Below are 21,161 nucleotides of genomic sequence, written 5' to 3'. Positions count from 1 at the left end.
AACTCCTACCTGGTCATGGTAAATAAGCTTTTTAATGTACTCTTGGATCCTGTTCACTAGGATCTTGTTGAGAATCTTGGCATCCATATTCATCAAGTATATTGGTCTGAAATTCTCCTTTTTGATGGGGTCTTTTCCTGGTTTGGGGATCAAGGTAATGCTGGCCTCATAGAGTCTGGAAATTTTCCCTCTGTTTCTATTTTTTGAAATAGTTTCAGGAGAATAGGTATTATTTCTTCTTTGAATGTTTGGTAGAATTCCCCAGGGAATCTGTCAGGTCCTGGGCTCTTATTTTTTGGGAGGTTTTTGATTACTGCTTCAATCTCGTTACTAGATACTGGTCTATTCAGGTTGTCAATTTCTTCCTGTTTCAGTCTTGGTAGTTTATAGTTTTCCAGGAATGTATCCATTTCTTCTAGGTTGCTTAACTTATTGGCATATAATTGTTGATAATAATTTCTGATGATTGTTTTTATTTCCTTGGTGTTAGTAGTGATGCCTTCCCTTTCATTCATAATTTTATTAATTTGGGTCCTCTCTCTTTTCTTTTGGATTCGTTTGGCCAGTGGTTTATTGATCTTATTAATTCTTTCAAAGAACCAGCTTCTAGTTTTGTTGATGTGTTCTACTGTATCTCTAGTTTCTAACTCATTGATCTCTGCTCTAATCTTAACTAATCCCTTCCTGTGCATGGGGTTGGCTTAATTTGTTGCTGATTTCCCAGATCTTTAAGGTATAAAGAAAGTTGGTGTATTCAGGATATTTCAGTTTTTTTGAGTGAGGTTTGGATGGCTATGCATTTCCCCCTTAGGACCACCTTTGCCATATACCATAGGTTTTGGACTGATGTGTCTTCATAATTGTTGGTTTCCATGAATTGTTTAAGTTCTTCTTTAATTTACTGGTTGATCCAAACATTCTTAAGCAGGGTGGTCTTTAGCTTCCAAGTGTTTCAATTTCTTCCAAACTTCTTCTTATGGTTGAGTTCCAGTTTCAAAGCATTGTGGTCTGAGAATATGCAGGGAATAATCTCAATCTTTTGGTATCGGTTGAGCCCTGATTTGTGACCCAGTATGTGGTCTATTCTGGAAAAAGTTCCATGTGTGCTCGAGAAGAATGACTATTCTGTTGTTTTAGGGTGGAATGTCCTGTGTATATATATATATATATATATATATATATATATATATATGTATATATGAGGTCCATCTGGTCCAATGTGTCAATCAAAGTTCTTGTTTCTTTGTTGATTTTCTGCTTAGATGATCTGTCTATTGCTGAGAGTGGCATGTTAAGATCCCCTACAATTAATGTATTCATATCAATATGATTGTTTATTTTGTTTAACAGTTGTCTTATATAGTTGACTGCTCCCATATTGGGGGTAGAAATATTTACAATTGTTAGATCTTCTTGGTGGCTCAGTTGTTGGGCATCTGCCTTCAGCTCAGGGCATGGTCCCGGGGTCCTGGGATAGAGCCCTGCATTGGGCTCCCTGTTCTGTGGGAGGCCTGCTTCTCCCTCTCTCACCCCTCCTGCTTATGTTCCCTCTCTCACTGTGTCTCTGTCAAATAAATAAATAAATAAATAAATAAATAAATAAATAAAATGATGTAATGTCCTTCTGTATCTCTGACTACAGTCTTAGGTAAAAATCTAATTTATCTGAGAATCACTACCCCAGCTTTCTTTTGAGGCCCATTGCCATGAAAGATGGTTCTCTGTCCCTTCACTTTCAGTCTGGATGTATCTTTAGGTTCAAAAATTTGTCTTTTGGAGACAGCATATGGACAGGTCCTGTTGTTTTATCCAGTATGCAACCCTATGCCTTTTTACGGGAGCATTTATGCTGTTCACATTGAGAATGATTATTGAAAAATAAGTTTTGATTGACATCATGTTGCCTGCGAAGTCCTTATTTCTATACATTGTCTCTGTAACTTTCTGTTCTGTCACTCTTGGTTTCTTTCTTCTTTTATAGAACCACCCCTTAGTATTTCTTACATTGCTGGCTTGGTGGTCACGTAATGTTTTAGACCTTGCCAGTCGTGGAAGCTCTTTATTTCTCCTTCCATTTTGAATGTCAGCCTTGGTGGATAAAGTATTCTTGGCTGCATATTCTTCTCATTTAGTGCCATGAATATGTCTTGCCAGCCCTTTCTGGCTTGCCAGGTTTCTGTGGACAGATCTGATGTTATTCTGATGGTTCTTCCTCTGTACATAAGGAATCTCTTCTCCCAGCTGACCTTAAGACCTCTTGTCTGAATTTATGATTTGCGAATCTCACAATTAAGTGTCTGGAGGTCTTTCTAGACTCGTTGATCTTGGGGGGTGTCCTCTCTGTCTCTAGGACATGCACACTTGTTCCATTCCCCAGAATAGGGAAATTTTCAGCCAGTATTTAATTTGTACAACTATATCTTCTAGACTTCTCTTTCTCCACCCCCTCAGGGATCCCAATAATTCTGACATTGGAACGTTTTGTTGCATTATTTATTTCCCTAATTCTGTTTTCATGGCTTTTAAGTTGTTTGTTTCAGGCCTCTTCCTGATCCTGCTTTTCTATCTTCTGTCTTCTAGATCACTAATCTGATCTTCTGCATTGGTTACCCTAGCCGTTAAAGTATTTAGATTGGATTTGATCTCTTTGATGGAATTTTAAACTTCTGCCAGGTTGGCTCTCACTTCCCCCTTAGAGATTCTATGTTGCCACTAATGGTCTTCTCCAACCTAGCCATTGCCTGGACAATTTTTACCCTGAATTTCATTTCCGACATATTATTTATGTCCATATCCAGTAGTTCTGTGGCAGAGGTCAAAGTCTCTGAATTTTTCCTCTGTTGGGTGTTCCTCTTCCTAGTCATTGTTGTGAGAGGTTGTTGAGGTGATGTGTAGCTGAATATATCAACCATAATACAGCCAAGGTGCCCCTTGGAAAGTTTTGGAACAATGGGAAGTCATCACCAAAAAGAAAGAAAAAAGGAAAAAAGAAAGAGAAAAAGGAAAAAAAACCCCAGCCAAAATGAGTTCCAAAAATAAGGTTTATAAGGTACATAAACCAAAAATGAAAAAACAAGAAGACTGACAATAGTAAGAGACAAAAAAGAAAAAAAAAGAAAAACCCACCCAAAACTAACCCCAAGAATAAATTTACAGAATGCAAAAACAAAAACAAATGCACAGAAACACTGACAGAAGAATAAGATGGGAAGGTGGTTATAAACACTTGATGTGGGTAAGGAAGGTTATTTCAGTACTTCCTGGGTGTATCTTGTTATCTTTGTTAAAGGACTCAACTTCCCAGAGATACAGAGAGATTAAAACTGTCTTATATATAGGGGTAGTATTGAATAAGGAGAAAGGATTACCTTGAAGCTTATATCTATATATATTTAGAAAAAAAAAAAGAAAACTCCAGGTATATATATGAAAAAAGTTCAAGTTAAAAAGTTATTATGTAAAAAAAAAGTTATTATGTAAAAACAACAAAAAAAGTTATTATGCAATATGTTGTATTAAATATCTAGTTGTAATGGTGAGTAAGTTAAAATAAGATGAACCGTAGGAACTAATTAAAAAGAAAAGTTGTATCTATGAAATATACAGGTTTGGGGGCAATACCGGGGGCTTAATATATTGTTTTCCCCTGATATTGGGGTTTTGCGGTTTTATGGGGACCCTGTGGTTATTTTCCTCTTGTTCTTTTAGCTTGTCTTCTGGGGGAGGGGCATGCTGCTTTGTTTTTCAGTTGGTCTTGCTTGGGCTAAGTCACCCTGCCCCCTATCAAGGGGCTGGGTTCTGGGGAAACTGGGTTTTTCAGGTTTTTGTACTTGAGGTTTTTGTTCTTGGGCAGCTTTTTGCAGCTAGTGCAAAAAGCAAACTGTCCACACCCAGTCCTCAGTCTCAGAGAGAAGCCTCAGTCTGCTCCCCCCTGGATCATCCAGAACACACAGACTCCCCCTCTGCAAACGCTGCTGAACACTGCAACCTCCCACAGGCAGGTGGCGGAAGGCTGCGGACCTAAAGACTGCTGGCTGGTGCCCACGCCCAGGCTCTCTCATGTGCGGGTGGGAGTGAGCCTAACCAAGCAGTGGCACAAGCAGCGGAAAGCGGGGGGGCTCAGGGATCATGGACTGGGGGCTCTGCTGCACTCTCTCTGGCACGGGTGGTCACAGGCAGTGGCCATCCTGGGTCCATGGGTTAGGACTGCGCCCATGGCCACCCAATTCCACCAGTTACCCTTTAAGACATTTTGCTCTTTTTGAGTGCTTTTAAGCAGAGTCCAGGTTAATGCTGGTCCCCAAGCACAGGGTAATTTCATATTGGGGTATTACTTTCCAGTGAGTTGCTTCTGGTGGCTCCTTCTCCCTTCTGTTTATCCTCCAATATCAGTCTGAGCATTCCCCTCCACTTTACCTCTCCACTGATGATTTCCTGCCCCCATAGAGATCCAGAAGTGTATAATCTTACATCTCAGGCTGATTTCATGGGTGTTCAGAGTGTTCTGGTAAATATTTAGCTCACTTCAGGGTGGGTTGAAACAGGGTCTCCTACTTCTCTGCCATCTTGCCCCTCCCTAACTCTCCTTTCTTTACTGTTTCTTTCCTTTTAACTTCACCCCACCTCCACTGGCAGGCATTTGGTACTCTCTGGAAATTCCAGCTGTTCAGTCAAAATAGTAGACACTTTGATAAATTTGCACATATTGAAGTCTTAGAGCTTTTTTATTTAAAAAAATTGAGTCTAGAGGTGCCTGGGTAACTCAGTTTGTTAAGCTCCCAACTCTTGATTTCAGCTCAGGTCATGATCTCAATGTCATGAGATGGAGCCATCCTTGGCCTCTGCACTCACTGGGGAGTCTGCTTGGGATTCTTTCTCCCTTTCCCCCTGCTCTTCCCCACTCCTTGCACTCTCTCTCTCTTTCTCTCTCTCAAAAATTAAAAAAAAAAAAAAAGAAAATAAAAAAACGAGTCTAATCGCAGGAACAGCTAAAGACTGAAGCATTAATAGTGGAATATGAGCATGGGTGGGGAAAGTCTGTGTGAGTAGGTGATATTTCCATTACTCCTTAAATCACAACACAAATGAATATTCACTTGGTTGAGCAGATACTTAGTGCATCCCCCGCTGTGACCTCCCACAGCCTGTGATCATGCCTGAAGCTCAGTGCTAGAGATTTAATCTGATGGGCAGAGGCATCCAACTGCAGCAATCCCATTTTGAATTGTGTATTTCCCCCAGAGAGCCAACATATCAGGCCATTATTATTGTTCTCACTTTTTGGTCATTATCATCTCAGAATAAACTGGCTTGTCAGTGACTGAGCAAGGCAATGCAGGAATGAATCATGAGACAGGTAAGTTCTGAAGGAATTCAGGTTGAGTCTAGAAGTACCCTGTTTAGTGGAAATGTAATGTGAGTCACATGTTGACATGTGGCTCCTGGCTACTGTTCTGGACCGTGTGGGTCTAGAGCAAGAACATGACTAGGAAGAATGCCTGGGAGGGGATACTGCAGTATGCAAAGCTGGGGGTCCCTGGTGATCTCTAAAGGGGAGGAGAGTTGGGGGGGGATAATGTCAAGACTTGAGGCATCTGTCCACTCACTAGTGAGCTGAACATGAGCCTTCACCAACCAATGAGACAGTTTGAGTTTTCACACTTACCCAGTAACTAAACATGACAGGAACTGTGGAAAGGGCTTGCACAGTCACTCCTAGACACAGACAGAAAGAAAGGCAAAGGTGATGAGAAGAATAGTCCAGGCATTCCTCCTGCATTTGCCAGGGCCCAGCATGTCTCTATCCCACCCTCCCCTCCCCTGCTTCTCCTCCCTATCCCCCTGAGAAGCTCTCTCTTCCAGGCCTCCCTTATCCCACAGTCCCAGGTCTAGGGGGAAGAGTAAATGCTGGGCAAAAATGAGCTCATTGAAGAAAAACTAAGTGGCCCCATCTGTAAAGGGATATTTCTACCCTCCTCCCCCTGTGAAGTTTTATTTAAACAAGACATTTTCCCATCAATTCTTTCAGAGCTTTTCATCTTAGGTCATGCATGACAGAGAGTGCTTCTCAACCACCTTTCCTTTTAATTCATCTCCTTAGTGAGCCTGGATGGAGTCCCACTGTCTGGAATGCACAGAATGAGTCTCTGTGGTAGGCCCCAGAATCCAGCAACCAGGATGCCTAAAATCTCTTGTCTTCAAGCTCCAGGAGCTGGGGTATCAGGAGAGGTGCTGCCAGACTGAGCTGGCTCTTTTTTCTCTCGTAGCCACATCCAACCCCCTGGCAAGTCCGGTTAGTTACTCTGATTCCTTTCATTGCCCACGTCTCCCACCCCTGTTACTACCTGGTCCAAGCCACCAGCATAAATGGACCACTGCAGAAGCCTCAACTGGTCTCCTACTATCATTCTTGTCCTCTTAAAGTTTGTTCTCTCCTCAGAAGTCAGAGTAAGGCTTAAAAATCAGATTAAGTCACTTCCTTGCTTCAAACTTCCAAGGACTTTTCATCACACTTGGAGTAAAATCTAGACTTGACTGTGGTCTGTAAGGCCCCATGCAGTCTCTCCCAGGGCTCACCTTGTGCTTTGTTGGCCCTCTGCCTGTTCTTTGGAGTGCTTTCCTGCCTCAGAACTTTGCACTGCTGTTCCACTGAGTGAAATGTTCTTTGGCTCATCACAGGATGGGTGCCTTTTCACCCTTAGGTCGACTGGGATGTCACCTCCTCAGAGAGGCCTTCCCCAACTCCAGCCACTCACTACACCATGGTTCTGTTTCTTCCCTTTTCTATGTAATCTGTCATTACTATGTTTAGTTGTTTACTCTGTGGATTCCACTATGAAGGTAGACACTACTTAGGCCTGACTGTCCATGCCATATCTCCAGTGTCCAGAGCCATTACTGGCATGTTGAACAGACCCAGTAAATGAAAGAATTAATCAGTATTTAGTGAGGACTAGAGACTGCAGTGTTTGATTAGAGAGCATTGTTAAAACATTGTTGCTGTAATGTTTATGTTCATTGATTAGGATAAAACAGATGAGCTCCTTTTAATTATAAAATCTTTACATTTTACCTGAATACTTTTGCTTATATTACACTATTTCATTTCTGCATTTTATAGATTAGATGTAAGGTCACTGGTTTGAAAGTGGTGGTGTGAGGCTCCTGTCCAACATTTTTTCCTTCCCTCTACCTCACGGGCCATTATATGTCACACAGTTCATATTAAAATTGCACTATTTATGCATCACTTGGTTTGGATACATATTCTTTGGTCTCTGAGAACTGAAAGGGAAAAAAGAAGCCTAATCCATTTGGAACTTCTCTTTTTTAAAATGGGGTTTTTGACCCTATGGCATAACTCCCCAGACTTACCTCTTGATTAAAATGGTGAGGGGAATTGTTATAAAAACAAATGTTTAGGCCTTCCTTTGGACATTCTGATTCAGTGGAGTGGGCCTGAAAAAGAATTTTAACAAGCATCCCAGGCGATCCTTATCCTGAGAGAGGTTTGGGGAGAGGTTTTGTGGTAGAATGAGAGAAACAGCCCTAGGTACAATCCTAGATCTGCCATTTACTAGCTGTGTGATCCTGAACAAATCACTTAACCTCCTTGCCTCCCTTAGTAGGTACAATGGGTCCTATTGCAGGCCCTTTCCACAGTTCCTGTTGTACAGTAGGTATAATAATACCTGCCTTCAGAGATGTTGAGAAAGGATGAGGTGTGAGCAGGTATTTGCTCACATCCCTCAGACTCCACTGGGGCCTCTTAGCATCCTTCATGCAGAGAGGACTATGTGCTCACATCCCTCAGACTCTGCTGCAGCCTCTTAGCCTCCTTCATGCAAAGAGGACTGAGCTCCCACTCCAGCCCTTACCAGGCCTAGATCCCTCTCTAGTTCTGACCTTCCTGGGTTGATCCCAGAACCAGCATCAAGAGGAACTCAACTTAGTTGAGGACTTGGGAACACAGATGTATCATCTTGTTGTTATCTTACTATTTTTGTTCTTTCTAAGGTCCATGTTGAATCTTGTGGTGAAATGACCCAGGGTCTGCTGGTTACATTTTTCTCCCCATGAAGATGGCATGGATTGCTGAAATCTTCTATGCTGGGCATTTCTTCATTTTATTTTCTTACCTCCACAGAGGTTGTAGAATATTGTTGTTAAGCCCCTGGGGTGTCAGACTGCCTGGGTTTGAATCCTGTTTCTGCCCCCTGCAAGCTGTGTGATCTTGGACAATTTGCTTAACCTCTGTCCCTCACTTTCTTTTTCTATAAAATGGGCATAATAGTACATATGATCTCCTAGGGTTGTTATGGGGATTGAGTGAGTTAATACATGGTAGGTACTGAGAACAGTGCCTGACGTAAAGTAAGTGCTCAGCCGGGATTAGTCATGACAGTTCTCTCAAGGAGCCATGGAATGAAACACAAAACAAAACCCAAAGGAGATGCACTTCATCTAAGCTGCAGTCATAAGCTGTGATTCTCACAACAGCCATCTGAATCTCATTTCTGTAGTTTTCTCCTTGGAACAATGAGTCCTTGCTCAAACTTCACATTTATTTATTTTTTCTTTTTTAAATTTTAATTTCACTTAAATTCAATTAATTAACATATAGTGTATTATTAGTTACAAAGGTAGAGTTTAGTGATTCATCAGTTGCATATAACACTCAGTACTCATTATATCAAGTGCCCTCCTTAATGCCCATCACCCAGTTACCCCATCTCCCACCCACCTCTCCTCCAGCAACCCTTGGTTTCCTAGAGGTCAGAGTCTCTTATAGTTTGTCTCCCTCTCTGATTTCATCTTATTTTATTTTTCCCTCCCTTCTCCTATGGTCCTCTGTTTTGTTACTTAAATTCCACGTGTGAATGAAATCATATGATCATTGTTTTTCTCTGATTTACTTATTTCAGTTGGGATAATATCCTCTAGTTCCATCTATGTTGCTGCAAATGGTAAGATTTCATTTTTTTGATTGCTGAGTAATATTCCATTGTATATATATACATACCACATCTTCTTTATTGATTCATCAGTGGATATACATCTGGGTTCTTTCCATATTTTGGCTTCTGTGGACATTGCTGCTATAAACATTGAGGTGCAGATGCCCCTTCAAATCATTATGTTTGTGTTCTTCGGATAAATATCTGGTAGTGCAATTGCTGGGTCATAGGGTAGCTCTATTTTTAACTTTTTGAGGAACCTCCATACTGTTTTCCAGAGTGGCTGTACCAGATTGCATTCCCACCAACAGTGTAAGAGGGTTCCCCTTTCAGCACACCCTCACCAACATCTGTTATTTCCTGATTTGTTAACTTTAGCCATTCTGACTGGTGTAGGGTGATACCTCATTGTGGTTTTCATTTATATTTCCCTGATGCTGAGTGATATTTTGTATTTTTTCATGTGTTTGTTGGCCATTTGTATGTCTTCTTTGGAGAAATATCTGTTCATACCTCATTGTGGTTTTCATTTATATTTCCCTGATGCTGAGTGATATTTAGTATTTTTTCATGTGTCTGTTGGCCATTTGTATGTCTTCTTTGGAGAAATGTCTGTTCATGTCTTCTTCCCATTTCTTAATTTTTTAAAAAGATTTTATCAATTTGAGAGAGAGAGCGAGAGAGCGCACAAGTGTGGGGAGGGACATAGGGAGAGAGAAAAATAGAGGCCCTGGTGAGCAGGGAGCCTGATGTGGGGCTCAATCCCAGCACCCCGGGGATAATGACCTGAGCCAAAAGCAGACACTTAACCAACTGAGCCACCCAGGCACCCTGACTTCTGCCCATATTTTGACTGATTTTTTTGTTTTTTGGGGGGTGTTGAGTTTGATAAGTTGAGTTTGATAAGACATTTGCAAATATCTTCTCCCATTCTATAGTTTGTCTTTTAGTTTTGTCAACTGTTTCTTTGCTGTGCAAAAGCTTTTTATCTTAATGAAATCTCAATAGTTCATTTTTGCTTTTGTTTCCCTTGCCTTTGAAGTCGTGTGTAGCAAGAAGTTGCTGTGGCAAAGGTCTCAGAGTTTATTGCCTGTGCTCTCCTTTGGGATTTTGATGGATTCCTATTTCACATTTAGGTCTTTCATCCATTTTGTGTTTGTTTTTGTGTATGGTGTAAAAAAAATGGTCCAGTTTCATTCTTCTGCAAGATGCTATCCAGTTTTCCTAACACCATTTGTTGAAGAGACTGTCTTTTTTCCACTGGATATTCTTTCCTGCTTTGTTAAATATTAGTTAACCATAGAATTGAGGGACCATTTCTGGGTTCTCCATTCTGTTCCATTTATTTGTATCTGTTTTTCTGCCAGTACCATACCATCTTGGTGATTGCAGCTTTGTGATAGAGCTTGATGTCCAGAATTGTGATGCCATCAGTTTTGGTTTTCTTTTTCAACATTCCTTTGGCTATTTGTGGTCTTTTCTTGTTCCATACAAGTTTGAGGGTTGTTTGTTCCAGCCCTGTGAAAAATGTTGATGGTATTTTGATGAGGATTGTGTTAAGTGTGTAGATTGCTTTTGGTATCATGACATTTGAACAATATTTGTTCTTCTAATCCATGGGCATGGATAGTTTTTTCCACTTCTTTGTGTCTTCCTCAATTTCTTTTGTAAGTGTTCTATAGTTTTCTGAATACAGATCCTTTGCCTCTTTGGTTAGGTTTATTCCTAGATATCTTATGGTTTGGCTGTAATACTGATTGGGATTGATTCTTTAATTTCTGTTTCTTCTGTCTCATTGTTACTGTATAGAAATGTAGCTGACTTCTGTGCATTGATTTTATATCCCACCCCTTTACTGAATTTCTGTATGAGTTCTAGCAATATTTTCGTGGACTCTTTTGGATTTTCAACATAAGAGTATCATGTCATCTATGAAAAGTGAAAGCTTGACTTCTTTGCCAGTTTGGGTGCATTTTATTTCTTTTTGTTCTCTGATTGTTGACACTAGGTCTTCTAGTACTATATTGAACAACAGTGGTGAGAATAGACATCCCTGTCATGTTCCTAACCCTAGGACTCTCAGTTTTTCCCCATTGAGGATGATATTCTCTGTGGCTTTTTCATATATGGCTTTTATGATATTGAGGTATGTTTTCTCTATCCCAACACTGAAGAGAGTTTTTTATCAAGAAAGGATGCTGTGTTTTGTGAAATGCTTTTTCTGTGTCTATTGAGAGGATCATATGGTTTTTGTCCTTTTAAAAAAAATTAATGTACTATACCACATTGATTGATTTGTGGATGTTGAACCAACCTTGCAGCCCAGGAATAAATCCCACTTGGTTGTGGTGAATAATCCTTTTAATGTACTGTTGGATACTATTAACTATTATCTTGGTGAGAATTTTTGCATTCATATTCTTCAGGGATATTGGTCTGTGATTCTCCTTTTTGGCAGGGTCTTTGTCTGGTCTTGGAATCAAGGTAATGCTGGCCTCAAAGAATGAATTTGGAAGTTTTCCTTCCATTTCTATTTTTGAAACAGCTTCAGAAGAATAGGTATTAATTCTTTTTTAAATGTTTGGTAGAATTCCACTGGGAGGCCATCCAACCCTGAAATTTGTTTGTTGGAAGATTTTTTTTTTTATTACTGCTTCAATTTCTTTGCTAGTTATGTCTCTGTTCAGGTTTTCTATTTCTTCCCATTTTTATTTTGATAGTTTGTATGTTTCTAGGAATGCATTTATTTCTTCCAGATTGCCTAATTTGTTGGCATATAGTTGCTCATAATATGCTCTTATAATTGTGTTTCTTCAGTGTTGGTTGTGATCAACTCTTTCATTTATGATTTTATTAATTTAGGTCCTTTCTCTTTTCTTCTTGTGAGTCTGTCTAGGGGTTTATTGATCTTGTTAATTCTTTCAAAGAACTAGCTCCTAGTTTGGTTGATCTGTTCTACTATTCCTTTGATTTCTAGTTCATTGATTTCTGCTCTAATCTTTATTAATTCTCTTCTCCCCCTGGGATTAGGCTTTATTTGCTCTTCTTTCTCCAGCTTCTTTTGGTGTAAGGTTAGGTTGTGTATGTGAGATGTTTCTTGTGTCTTGATAAAGGCCTGTATTGCTATATACTTCCCTCTTAGGACCACTTTTGCTGCATCCCAAAGGTCCTGAATGGTTGTGTTTTCATTTTCATTTGTTTCCATGAACTTAAAAAAAATTTTTTTTTAAAAGATTTTATTTTATTTGACAGAGAGAGAGAGAGAGAGAGAGAGAGAGATCACAAGTAGGCAGAGAGGCAGGCAGAGAGAGAGAGGAGGAAGCAGGCTCCCCGTGGAGCGGAGAGCCCGATGCGGGGCTCGATCCCAGGACCCTGGGACCATGACCTGAGCCGAAGGCAGAGGCTTTAACCCACTGAGCCACCCAGGCGCCCCTTAAAATTTTTTTTTAATTTCCTGGTTGACCCATTCATTCTTTAGTAGAATGCTCTTTAATCTCCATGTATTTGTATTCCTTCCAAATTTTCTCTTGATTGGGTTCAAGTTTTAAAGCATTGTGGTCTGATAATATGCAGGGAGTAATCCCAGTCTTTTGGTACTGGATGACACCCAGTATGTGAAGTATTCTGGAGAATGTTCCATGTGCACTCAAGAAGAATGTGTATTCTGTTTTAGGATGAAATGCTCTGAATATATCTGTGAGGTCCATCTGGTCCAGTGTGTCATTTAAAGTCCTTGTTTACTTGTTGATCTTCTGCTTAGATGATCTGCCCCTTGCTGTGAGTAGTGTGTTGATGTTTCCTACTATTAATGTATTATCAATGTGTTTCTTTATTTAGGTTATTAGTTGGTTTATATAATTGGCTGCTCCCAAGTTAGGGGAATAAGTATTTACAATTGTTATATCTTCTTGTTGGATAGACCCTTTTATTCTGATACAGTATCTTTTGCAATCTCTTATTACAGTCTTTGGTTTTAAAATCTAGTTTGTCTGGGCGCCTGGGTGGCTCAGTGGGTTAAGCCTCTGCCTTCGGCTCAGGTCATGATCTCAGGGTCCTGGGATCGAGTCCCGCATCAGGCTTGCTGCTTGGCAAGGAGACTGCTTCCTCCTCTCTCTCTCTGCCTGCCTCTCTGCCTACTTGTGATCTCGCTTTGTCAAATAAATAAATAAAATCTTTAAAAAAAAATCTGGTTTGTCTGATGCAAGCTACTCCAGTTTTCTTTTGATGGCCATTAGCAAGGCAAGTTGTTCTGCACCCCCTCACTTTCAATCTGGAGGTGTCTTTGGGTTTAAAATGAATCTCTCTCTCTCTTTTTTTAAAAAGATTTTATTTATTTATTTGACAGACAGAGATCACAAGTAGGCAGAGAGGCAGGCAGAGAGAGAGGAGAAAGCAGGCTCTCCATGGAGCAGAGAGCCCGATGCGGGGCTCGATCCCAGGACCCTGGAATCATAACCTGAGCCGAAGGCAGAGGCTTTAACCCACTGAGCCACCCAGGCGCCCCTAAAATGAATCTCTTATAGACAACATATCAATGGGTCTTGTTTTTTTAATCCAATCTGATATCCTGTGTCTTTTGATTGGAGCATTTACATTAAGAGTAATTATTGAAAGATATGAATTTAGTACCATTGTATTACCTGTAAAGTCCTTGTTTCTGTATATTGTCTATTCCTTTCTGGTCTTTGGTACATTTGGGCTGTCTCTTCACTCAAAGGATCCCCTTTAGTATTTCTTGCAGTGCTGGTTTAGTGATGACAGATTCTTTCAGTTTCTGCTAGTCCAGGAAGCTCTTTATTATTCCTTCTATTCTGTGCTCACTTTGGCAGCACATATACTAAAATCACTCCTTCTATTCTGAATGAGAGCCTTGCTGGATAAAGTATTCTTGGATCCATATTTTTCTCATTTAGCACCGTGAATATATCATGCCAGTCCTTTCTGGCCTGCCAGGTCTCTGTGGACAGGTCTGCTTCCAAACTTATGTTTCTACCCTTGTAGGTTAAGGACCTCTTGTCCCGAGCTGCTTTCAGGATTTTCTCTTTATCTCTGAGATTTGCAAGCGTCACTATTATATTTTGAGGTGTTGACCAATTTTGTTGATTTTGAGCGGGGTTCTCTGTGCCTTCTGGACTTGAATGCCTGTTTCCTTCCCCAGATTATGGAAGTTCTCAACTATTATTGGTTTAAATAAACCTTCTGATCCCTCTCTTTCCTCTTCCTCTGGGACTCCGATTATTCTAATAATGGTATATATATTTGCTTTATGGTATCACTGGTCTTTCAAATCCTCCCTTTGCAATCCAGTGGCTGTTTTTCTCTCTTTCTCACCATTTTTATTCTCCATCATTTTATTTTCTATATCACTGACTCTTTGGCCTCATTTATCCTAGCAGTTAGAGTCTCCATTTTTTATTGCATCTTAGTAATAATCGTTTAGATTTCAGCCTGATTATAGTTCTTTTATTTCTCTAGTAAGAGATTCTCTACTGTTTTCTATGCTTTTTTCAAGCTCAGCTAGTGCCCTTTATAATCATTGTTTTGAATTCTAGTTCTGACATCTTACTTATATCCATATTGATTAAATCTCTGGCAGTGAGTACTGCCTCTTGTTCTTTCTTTTGGGGTGAGTTTTTCCATCTCATCCTTATGTCCAGGAAAGAATAGATGAAAGAGAGAAAATACAAAAATAGCAACAACAATACCAGAAAAATATGCACTAAACAAATCAGAAGATAACAGGAAACAAAAAAATAAAAATAAAAATAAAAAGAGAGAGAGAGAGAGGACAGTCAAACAAGATGTAGAAGAGAACACAACAGTAAACTAGATCCTGGGTGTATTTTGGTCCATTTTTTAGAAGAAACTAGGTCCTAAAATAGGAAAGAAAGAAAAACTATATATAAAAATAAAATTGAATACAAGGAAACAAAAAATGAAATATATATATATAAAAATATATAATGTAAATGTAAAAATCAAAATCAAAATCAAAAAAGACTTAAAAAAAGAATTGATAAAATAAACTAGCTGAAAAGAAAAAATATAAAATGGAAAGACTAAAGAATAATAAGAAAAAACCACAAATGCTGTATACTGTTTTCCCCAAGAGCTAAAGTTTTGCAGTTCTCTGTGATTAGTTAATTTGGTATTAGCTGGATGTTTGTGCTGGTCTTCTTGGGGAGGGGCCTGTTGTGCTGATTCTCAAGGTGTCTTTGCCTGGGCAGAATTGCACCCCTTTGCCAGGGGACCAGGCTCAGTGTAAGCAGTTCCAGATTGCACTAAGTAGTACTGTTTCACTCCCTGAAGGCTTTCAGCACTGATTCCGTGGGGGGGGGGTGGGTGGGGGAGGATGAAAATGGCAACACCCTAATCTCTAGTCCCAGAGCTGACAGTTTGTGTATCCCACTCTTCAGTGAGTCCTTACAGAAAAGCAGTCAATCACTCTTGTCTCCCTGTTTTTTATTTCCCTCTCTCTGAGATTTTAAGGAAAATAAATCATTATTTTCTTTAGTTGAGGTGAAAAAACTGCTTCCTAAATTCATATGTTTCCTTGAGAGGAAACAGAGCAAATGTAATTAAGAGATAAACTATGATATAATCCTCTTCAAATTCCATGCTGTCCATAGACGTACTTCATAGTCTCCATAACTATCTAGTTGAATTCCAGGGACTAGATGAAATTAGGGTCCCCTATGCCTCCACCATCTTCACTCTGAACTTCACATGTAGATCAAACTTTGCTCTTTGCTCAAGCCTGGGAAGTTTTTTCTCTCTCACTCCTCTCCACTCCCATATACTTCTGGAACAGGGGCGTATACTCTGTGTACTGTGGAATGATCCACAGAGGTTCTTTAGACTTTCTGTAAAATTCAATTTGAATGCTATTTAAATGTACTTATAATTGTTTAAAAAAAACTATAAAGAAGTATCCTAGACCAAGTTCTAACATGCCAAAGACTACCTCCTTATTTGGGACTGGCGAGTTAACTCATTTTGTGCAGATTTTGGTATAAAATGTCTTCTATCTCTGTCTATGTTTGAAGTTCTTATAAATTTGTCTTTGATTAAGAAGGTGATCATTCCAAGCTGCTCTTTCATTTGTGTGTATGCATTGTTTGTTTTCTTGTTTGACTCTAGACTACCCATGTTGATATTTAGGCCTGACAGTATTATAGTAGTGAGTTCCCTGTCACGGCCCCTGGTCAGGGCTCACATGTGTCTAGAAGGCTCAGTGCACCTTCTTGGAGGATATACTCCTCAAGTCACACAGGCAACCAGGTAGTAATAAGTGAAAGTACAACGTGGCCATCATACCATATTTTAGATAGTCTTAAAAAATTCTTTTAAATTGTAGAGACTTGTTTGTTTTTTAGAAGTAAACTAAGGAAAATCAAGCAGTTCTTAGAAATTGTTAGTGATTCAGCTTTGAAACAAGAATTTCCCAATTTTCCTCTTTCAAATTTTTGGGTTAGTTTCATTGTTTTTTATTATTATTGTTGGTTTCATTGTAGAGTATTCTGAGATTATTATACGATTAACTCTCTTTTTAACTACTCCCGTTTCCACCCCTTATACATCAATGGGGACGTTCTGTGTACTGTGCATTGAGACAAACTATAGGAAGAATATGGATCCTGAATCTGATAAGCAAGCAGTTGGCATCCTTAATTGTGAATTCTCATTTTTATGGTTTTAGTTGACTTCATAGTAAGTACTCTACATTTGAACTTAACAAGTTTAAAATAATAAAATACTACTTTTGTCTTTTTGATGATGTAACATTCTACTTCAAAACAGGGTATACCTGATTATAAAAGTTTAAACCCACACTTTTAAAAAGCATTGTATTAGAAGCAAAGCTGGATAGCCTGTCCTGTAGAGAAAGTCAATCAGAAGCTGCCATCACATTAATCACATTAAGTGGTGAACAGACTTTTAGAGGCAGACATTGCTTTTATATCAGATGCAAACATTGGTAGCATTTCTCGCCCAACTACCTGTTTGGTCCATTTCTCTAATACGGACTTCTGGATCCCAGCAGTTCTCTTGGATCACTCTGAAGACCTTCCCATCTTTCAGCATCTTTGCTTCTCCCTAGGGCAGAAAACTCACATTAGCAAAAGGTTGACCTAGGCTTACTTAGATTTATTCTTCCTTGTATGCTTTGGAACATGTGCTTTGGAACACAGTTCTCTACATGTTCCAAAATTTGGGGGGGGGGAGTGGTTTACTTAATGCTTAGAGAAGTAGAAGTCTGTTCATTTAATGAGACTCAGCTTTTCATCCTCATGCCTTAATGTTGGCCTGGAATTGAAGAGGTGTGCTCTCTTCATGTCAGTGGCTGGACACAGAACAAGGTTATGGTTATGGCCTTTTGGGGCTGCATACTGAGGATGGCTGGTCATCTTGCTGATCTCAGCTGCTGGCTACAAGACCTGAGAGGGTGGCTCAGTGTCTGGAAAACTCCAGACCCATAACGTTTTAGACTTGGAAAGGGCCTTTGAGATAGACTGTCTAGTCCAACCCTCTTGTTTTACAGAGAAGCAACAGATGGATAGTGACAGCAAATGAGTTGTCTAACAGAGCAGGGCTCACTGATGTCAACACCTGCAGGACAAGGCAGACAATGAAGTGAATCAGTCTAGTAGCAGGTATGAAATTTCGTGCTAAGTTGTTAGCTTCCACCACACATCATGCCTGCCTGTGTATGTTACATTTTATACTCAGTGCAAGGAGTCCTCTAAAGTGGACTTTCAATTTGTAATCCCTAAAGAAAAGGGAAAGGTGTGATCAAGGTCCCTGAAATCATAGTGATCAAGTTCAAATCCCCATTCTACCACTTACTGTGTAAACTTGAGCAAGTTAAACAACATCTCTGAGCCTCAATTTGCTCATCTTTAAAATAGGAATAATAATGTGATTTACCTTGAAAGGATCTTGTAAGCATGAAATGGGATAATCCATTTAATACTCTTAGTGGAGTTTCTGATACAAGTTAAGTGCTAGTTATTCTAAGTATTAGTTTTTAACGATGTATGGCTAATTAGGGAACAAACTATCTTCTGATATTCCCCTGCTTTGATGGCACATCACCCCTGGTGGTGCTTCAGGGCCTCAGGATTGCCCTTGCACCCTATGTAATGGCTGAATGGTCATGTGGTGATCAAAGGCCTTGAGCTCTGCTTGGTGCAGTCTTTCACCTTCCTCCTCTTCCTCTAGGCTTGATCGTGAGTGGTACACAGGCCCTGCCACAGCTTTTATCTTCATCCTTTTATTCCTTGGGCAAGACCTCCTCCATCCCACGCATGGAGAAATTTGGCCACTTTTCACCTTCAAGTTTGGCAGCCCATTCATATCTGGCATGCATACGTAAGACCTCACATCTAAGTTTTCATTTCTCATGGCTGGGGAAAAGGTCAGTGAATAATGACTTGTATACTTGAGATAGGTGTCCATACCTAGGCAGACCTGAGTCTCTTGACATTAGGACATCATGATTTATTTGCCTCAATTCCCATCTTTTGTTGACCTGGCAGCATCTGAACCACCTTCCCAGATTGGGCAATCTCCTATGAGAGTCTTGGTGGAGGCAGGTCCCAGATACCCTCTCATAAAGCCCCAGAGCCCCAGTGCTTGCTCTCCTTGCCCCAAGTTTGACCAGCAATACTTAGTTTTTAATCAAGAGGAAGTGATGCAAAAAGACAGGATTGGTGAATTCTGCCAGTAATTTCAGCAGTGGCCACGTGCTGTGTCCATTGGCAGTAGTGCTGGTGGCAGTGTCCAGTGTCCAGCTGGGAGGCAGCAGCTCCCTAGCCAGGCTAGGGAGTCCTGTGGTGTGGCCTTGGCTGTGGCTTCAATCACCTGAACATCTTATGAGTGGTTCCCTAGGCATTTGCAATTATGGAGGGGCTTGAGACACTTGCAACCAATTCCTTTTTTGCTTAAACTGGCCATTATTGTTTCCTGTTGTTCACAACAAAGATTCCTGAATGATACTGATTGCACAAATAGAATATGGGAACATGTTTCTTTCTCTTTGGTGAAGAAGGGAGGGGAGAGAATGACAATAAAAGAAAAAGTGAAGAAATAAACTTTTATTTGGCAAATTAGAGGCTTTATTTTTCTTTTGCTCCTAAGTAGAAAAGCTTAATCACTATAAAGTACCCAGGATAGTAGAGTGCGGAAAGAGCATGCATTCCAACAGACCTGGGTTTAAAATCTCATAAAGTTACTTTCTACCAGTAGAAGAGGATTGGTTAGGGGATTTCTGAGTTGAAGCCTCACTTTTTCTACCTGCAAAATGTGGACAATTATATTTGTCATGCTGTGGCCCCCCAGCATCTCTGGAACACTCTGTGTGTGAAGAAATTTTATGAGGGAGAATCCAGAGTTCACTTTCCCAGCCTCCCTTGTAGCGAGGGTACTAACAAATTGCAGAAACTACCTTCTGGTATAGGTATTGTCTGAGGTGCCAGATGTGGCTGGAGCAGAAATGTCAACACTCTAGTTTCCAGTCTCATCAGCATCAGCATAAGTTTCTTGTCTGTGGCCAGGCACTTGCCTCTTTGGTGGAGCAGCCCCCCAAGTATGATTAGGCATTGTCCATGTTAGCACAGCCTCATGCCGTGTTTGATCTCTTGTCTTCCCAGGAGGTTTGTGAGCTGCCTTTCTTGTTAAGCAAGCTAGAGTGAGTTCTGTTGTTTGCCACTAAGAACTGGGTGAAACAGAAGATTCAATAATAGAGTATTTGTAAAGAACCAGGTCAGAAAGCATGCTTCAACATTTCAGGCCAGATTTTACCATGTTATTAATGGCAAGGGAGGAACATGGGTTCCTCTGGGAGATGCATGAGTAAGTTTTGGTTTTAGATAAAGCAGGACGCATTATAGCAGAAATGGATTATTTAGTTCAAGTCTTGCATTTAATAGTAAGTCCATAAAACGCAGTGACTTGTCCAAGGTTATAGATCCATTTTCCACATCACCAAGCTGATATTGGTAATTGGTGTCTATTTAGTAGGCAAAGGTTAATTGCTTTCATTTCCTACAGAGTCTGATATTTTGAGGGGATGGCCCTCATTACATGGAAGGAGAATTGGACTCACTAAACTCTCTCTACATCCTTCATGCTGGATCCATGGTAAGGCTAATGAATGGCAGCAACTGTCAGTAGAACCTTTTCTGAGTGAAAAGTACCACAGAGAAGAATAGGCTCCCAATCTGCATTGTTTCCTAAGCCAGAATTTTGGGAGAATCAATTCCTGATCCATCTCACTTTACATTTGGGAACTCAATATCCCTGCAGGGCTGTAAATGTGCCTCAGAAAGCAACACTTGTTGCTGGGGGAGGGACAGGGGGGTTTCTTAGGTTCTGGTTTTTTTTTTTATTTCTTTTCAGCGTAACAGAATTCATTGTTTATGCACCACACCCAGTGCTCCATGCCATACGTGCCCTCCATAATACCCACCACCTGGTTCCCCCAACCTCCCACCCCCTGCCCCTTCAAAACCCTCAGATTGTTTTTCAGAGTCCATAGTCTCTCATGGTTCATCTCCCCTTCCAATTTCCCTCAACTCCCTTCTCCTCTCCATCTCCCCATGTCTTCCATGTTATTTGTTGTGCTCCACAAATAAGTGAAACCATATGATACTTGAGTCTCTCTGCTTGACTTATTTCACTCAGCATAATTTCTTCCAGTCCTATCCATGTTGATACAAAAGTTGGGTATTCATCCTTTCTGATGGAGGCATAATACTCCATAGTGTATATGGACCACATCTTCCTTATCCATTTGTCTGTTGAAGGGCATCTTGGTTCCTTCCACAGTTTGGCGATTGTGGCCATTGCTGCTATAAACATTGGGGTACAGATGGCCCTTCTTTTCACTACATCTGTATATTAGGGGTAAATACCTGGTAGTGCAATTGCAGAGTCATAGGTTAGCTCTATTTTTAATTTCTTGAGGAATCTCCACACTGTTCTCCAAAGTGGCTGCACCAACTTGCATTCCCACCAACAGTGTAAGAGGGTTTCCCTTTCTCCACATCCTTTCCAACACACGTTGTTTCCTGCCCTGTTGATTTTGGTCATTCTAACTGGTGTAAGGTGGTATCTCAATGTGGTTTTAATTTGAATCTCCCTGATGGCTAGTGATGATGAACATTTTTTCATGTGTCTGATAGCCATTTGTATGTCTTCATT

At 40.2% G+C, this 21,161-nt stretch overlaps 1 protein-coding gene across 5 annotated transcripts in view; it reads right to left on the bottom strand.

Moving 5' to 3' along the window:
• The window catches only part of ACMSD (aminocarboxymuconate semialdehyde decarboxylase), a 98,511-nt gene that overhangs the window by 55,277 nt on the left and 22,073 nt on the right, over nucleotides 1–21,161 (bottom strand). For all 5 annotated transcript variants that reach the window (XR_013966620.1, XM_080799786.1, XM_080799789.1 and 2 more), the window contains exons 3-4: nucleotides 16,958–17,054; nucleotides 5,666–5,715 (exon numbers count right to left, since the gene is read on the bottom strand). Coding sequence is in view for 4 of the 5 variants with exons in the window: in XM_080799786.1 (XP_080655912.1) it covers nucleotides 5,666–5,715; nucleotides 16,958–17,054 (147 nt within the window). In the remaining variant the exon portion in view is untranslated. The remainder of the gene's footprint in view (nucleotides 1–5,665; nucleotides 5,716–16,957; nucleotides 17,055–21,161) is intronic.

Source organism: Martes martes, assembly GCF_963455335.1.
Source record: "Martes martes genome assembly, chromosome: 3".
NCBI classification, from domain to species: domain Eukaryota; kingdom Metazoa; phylum Chordata; class Mammalia; order Carnivora; family Mustelidae; genus Martes; species Martes martes.
The sequence above is the reverse complement of the archived record's forward strand: the minus strand, read 5'-3'. Positions and strand labels throughout refer to the sequence as shown.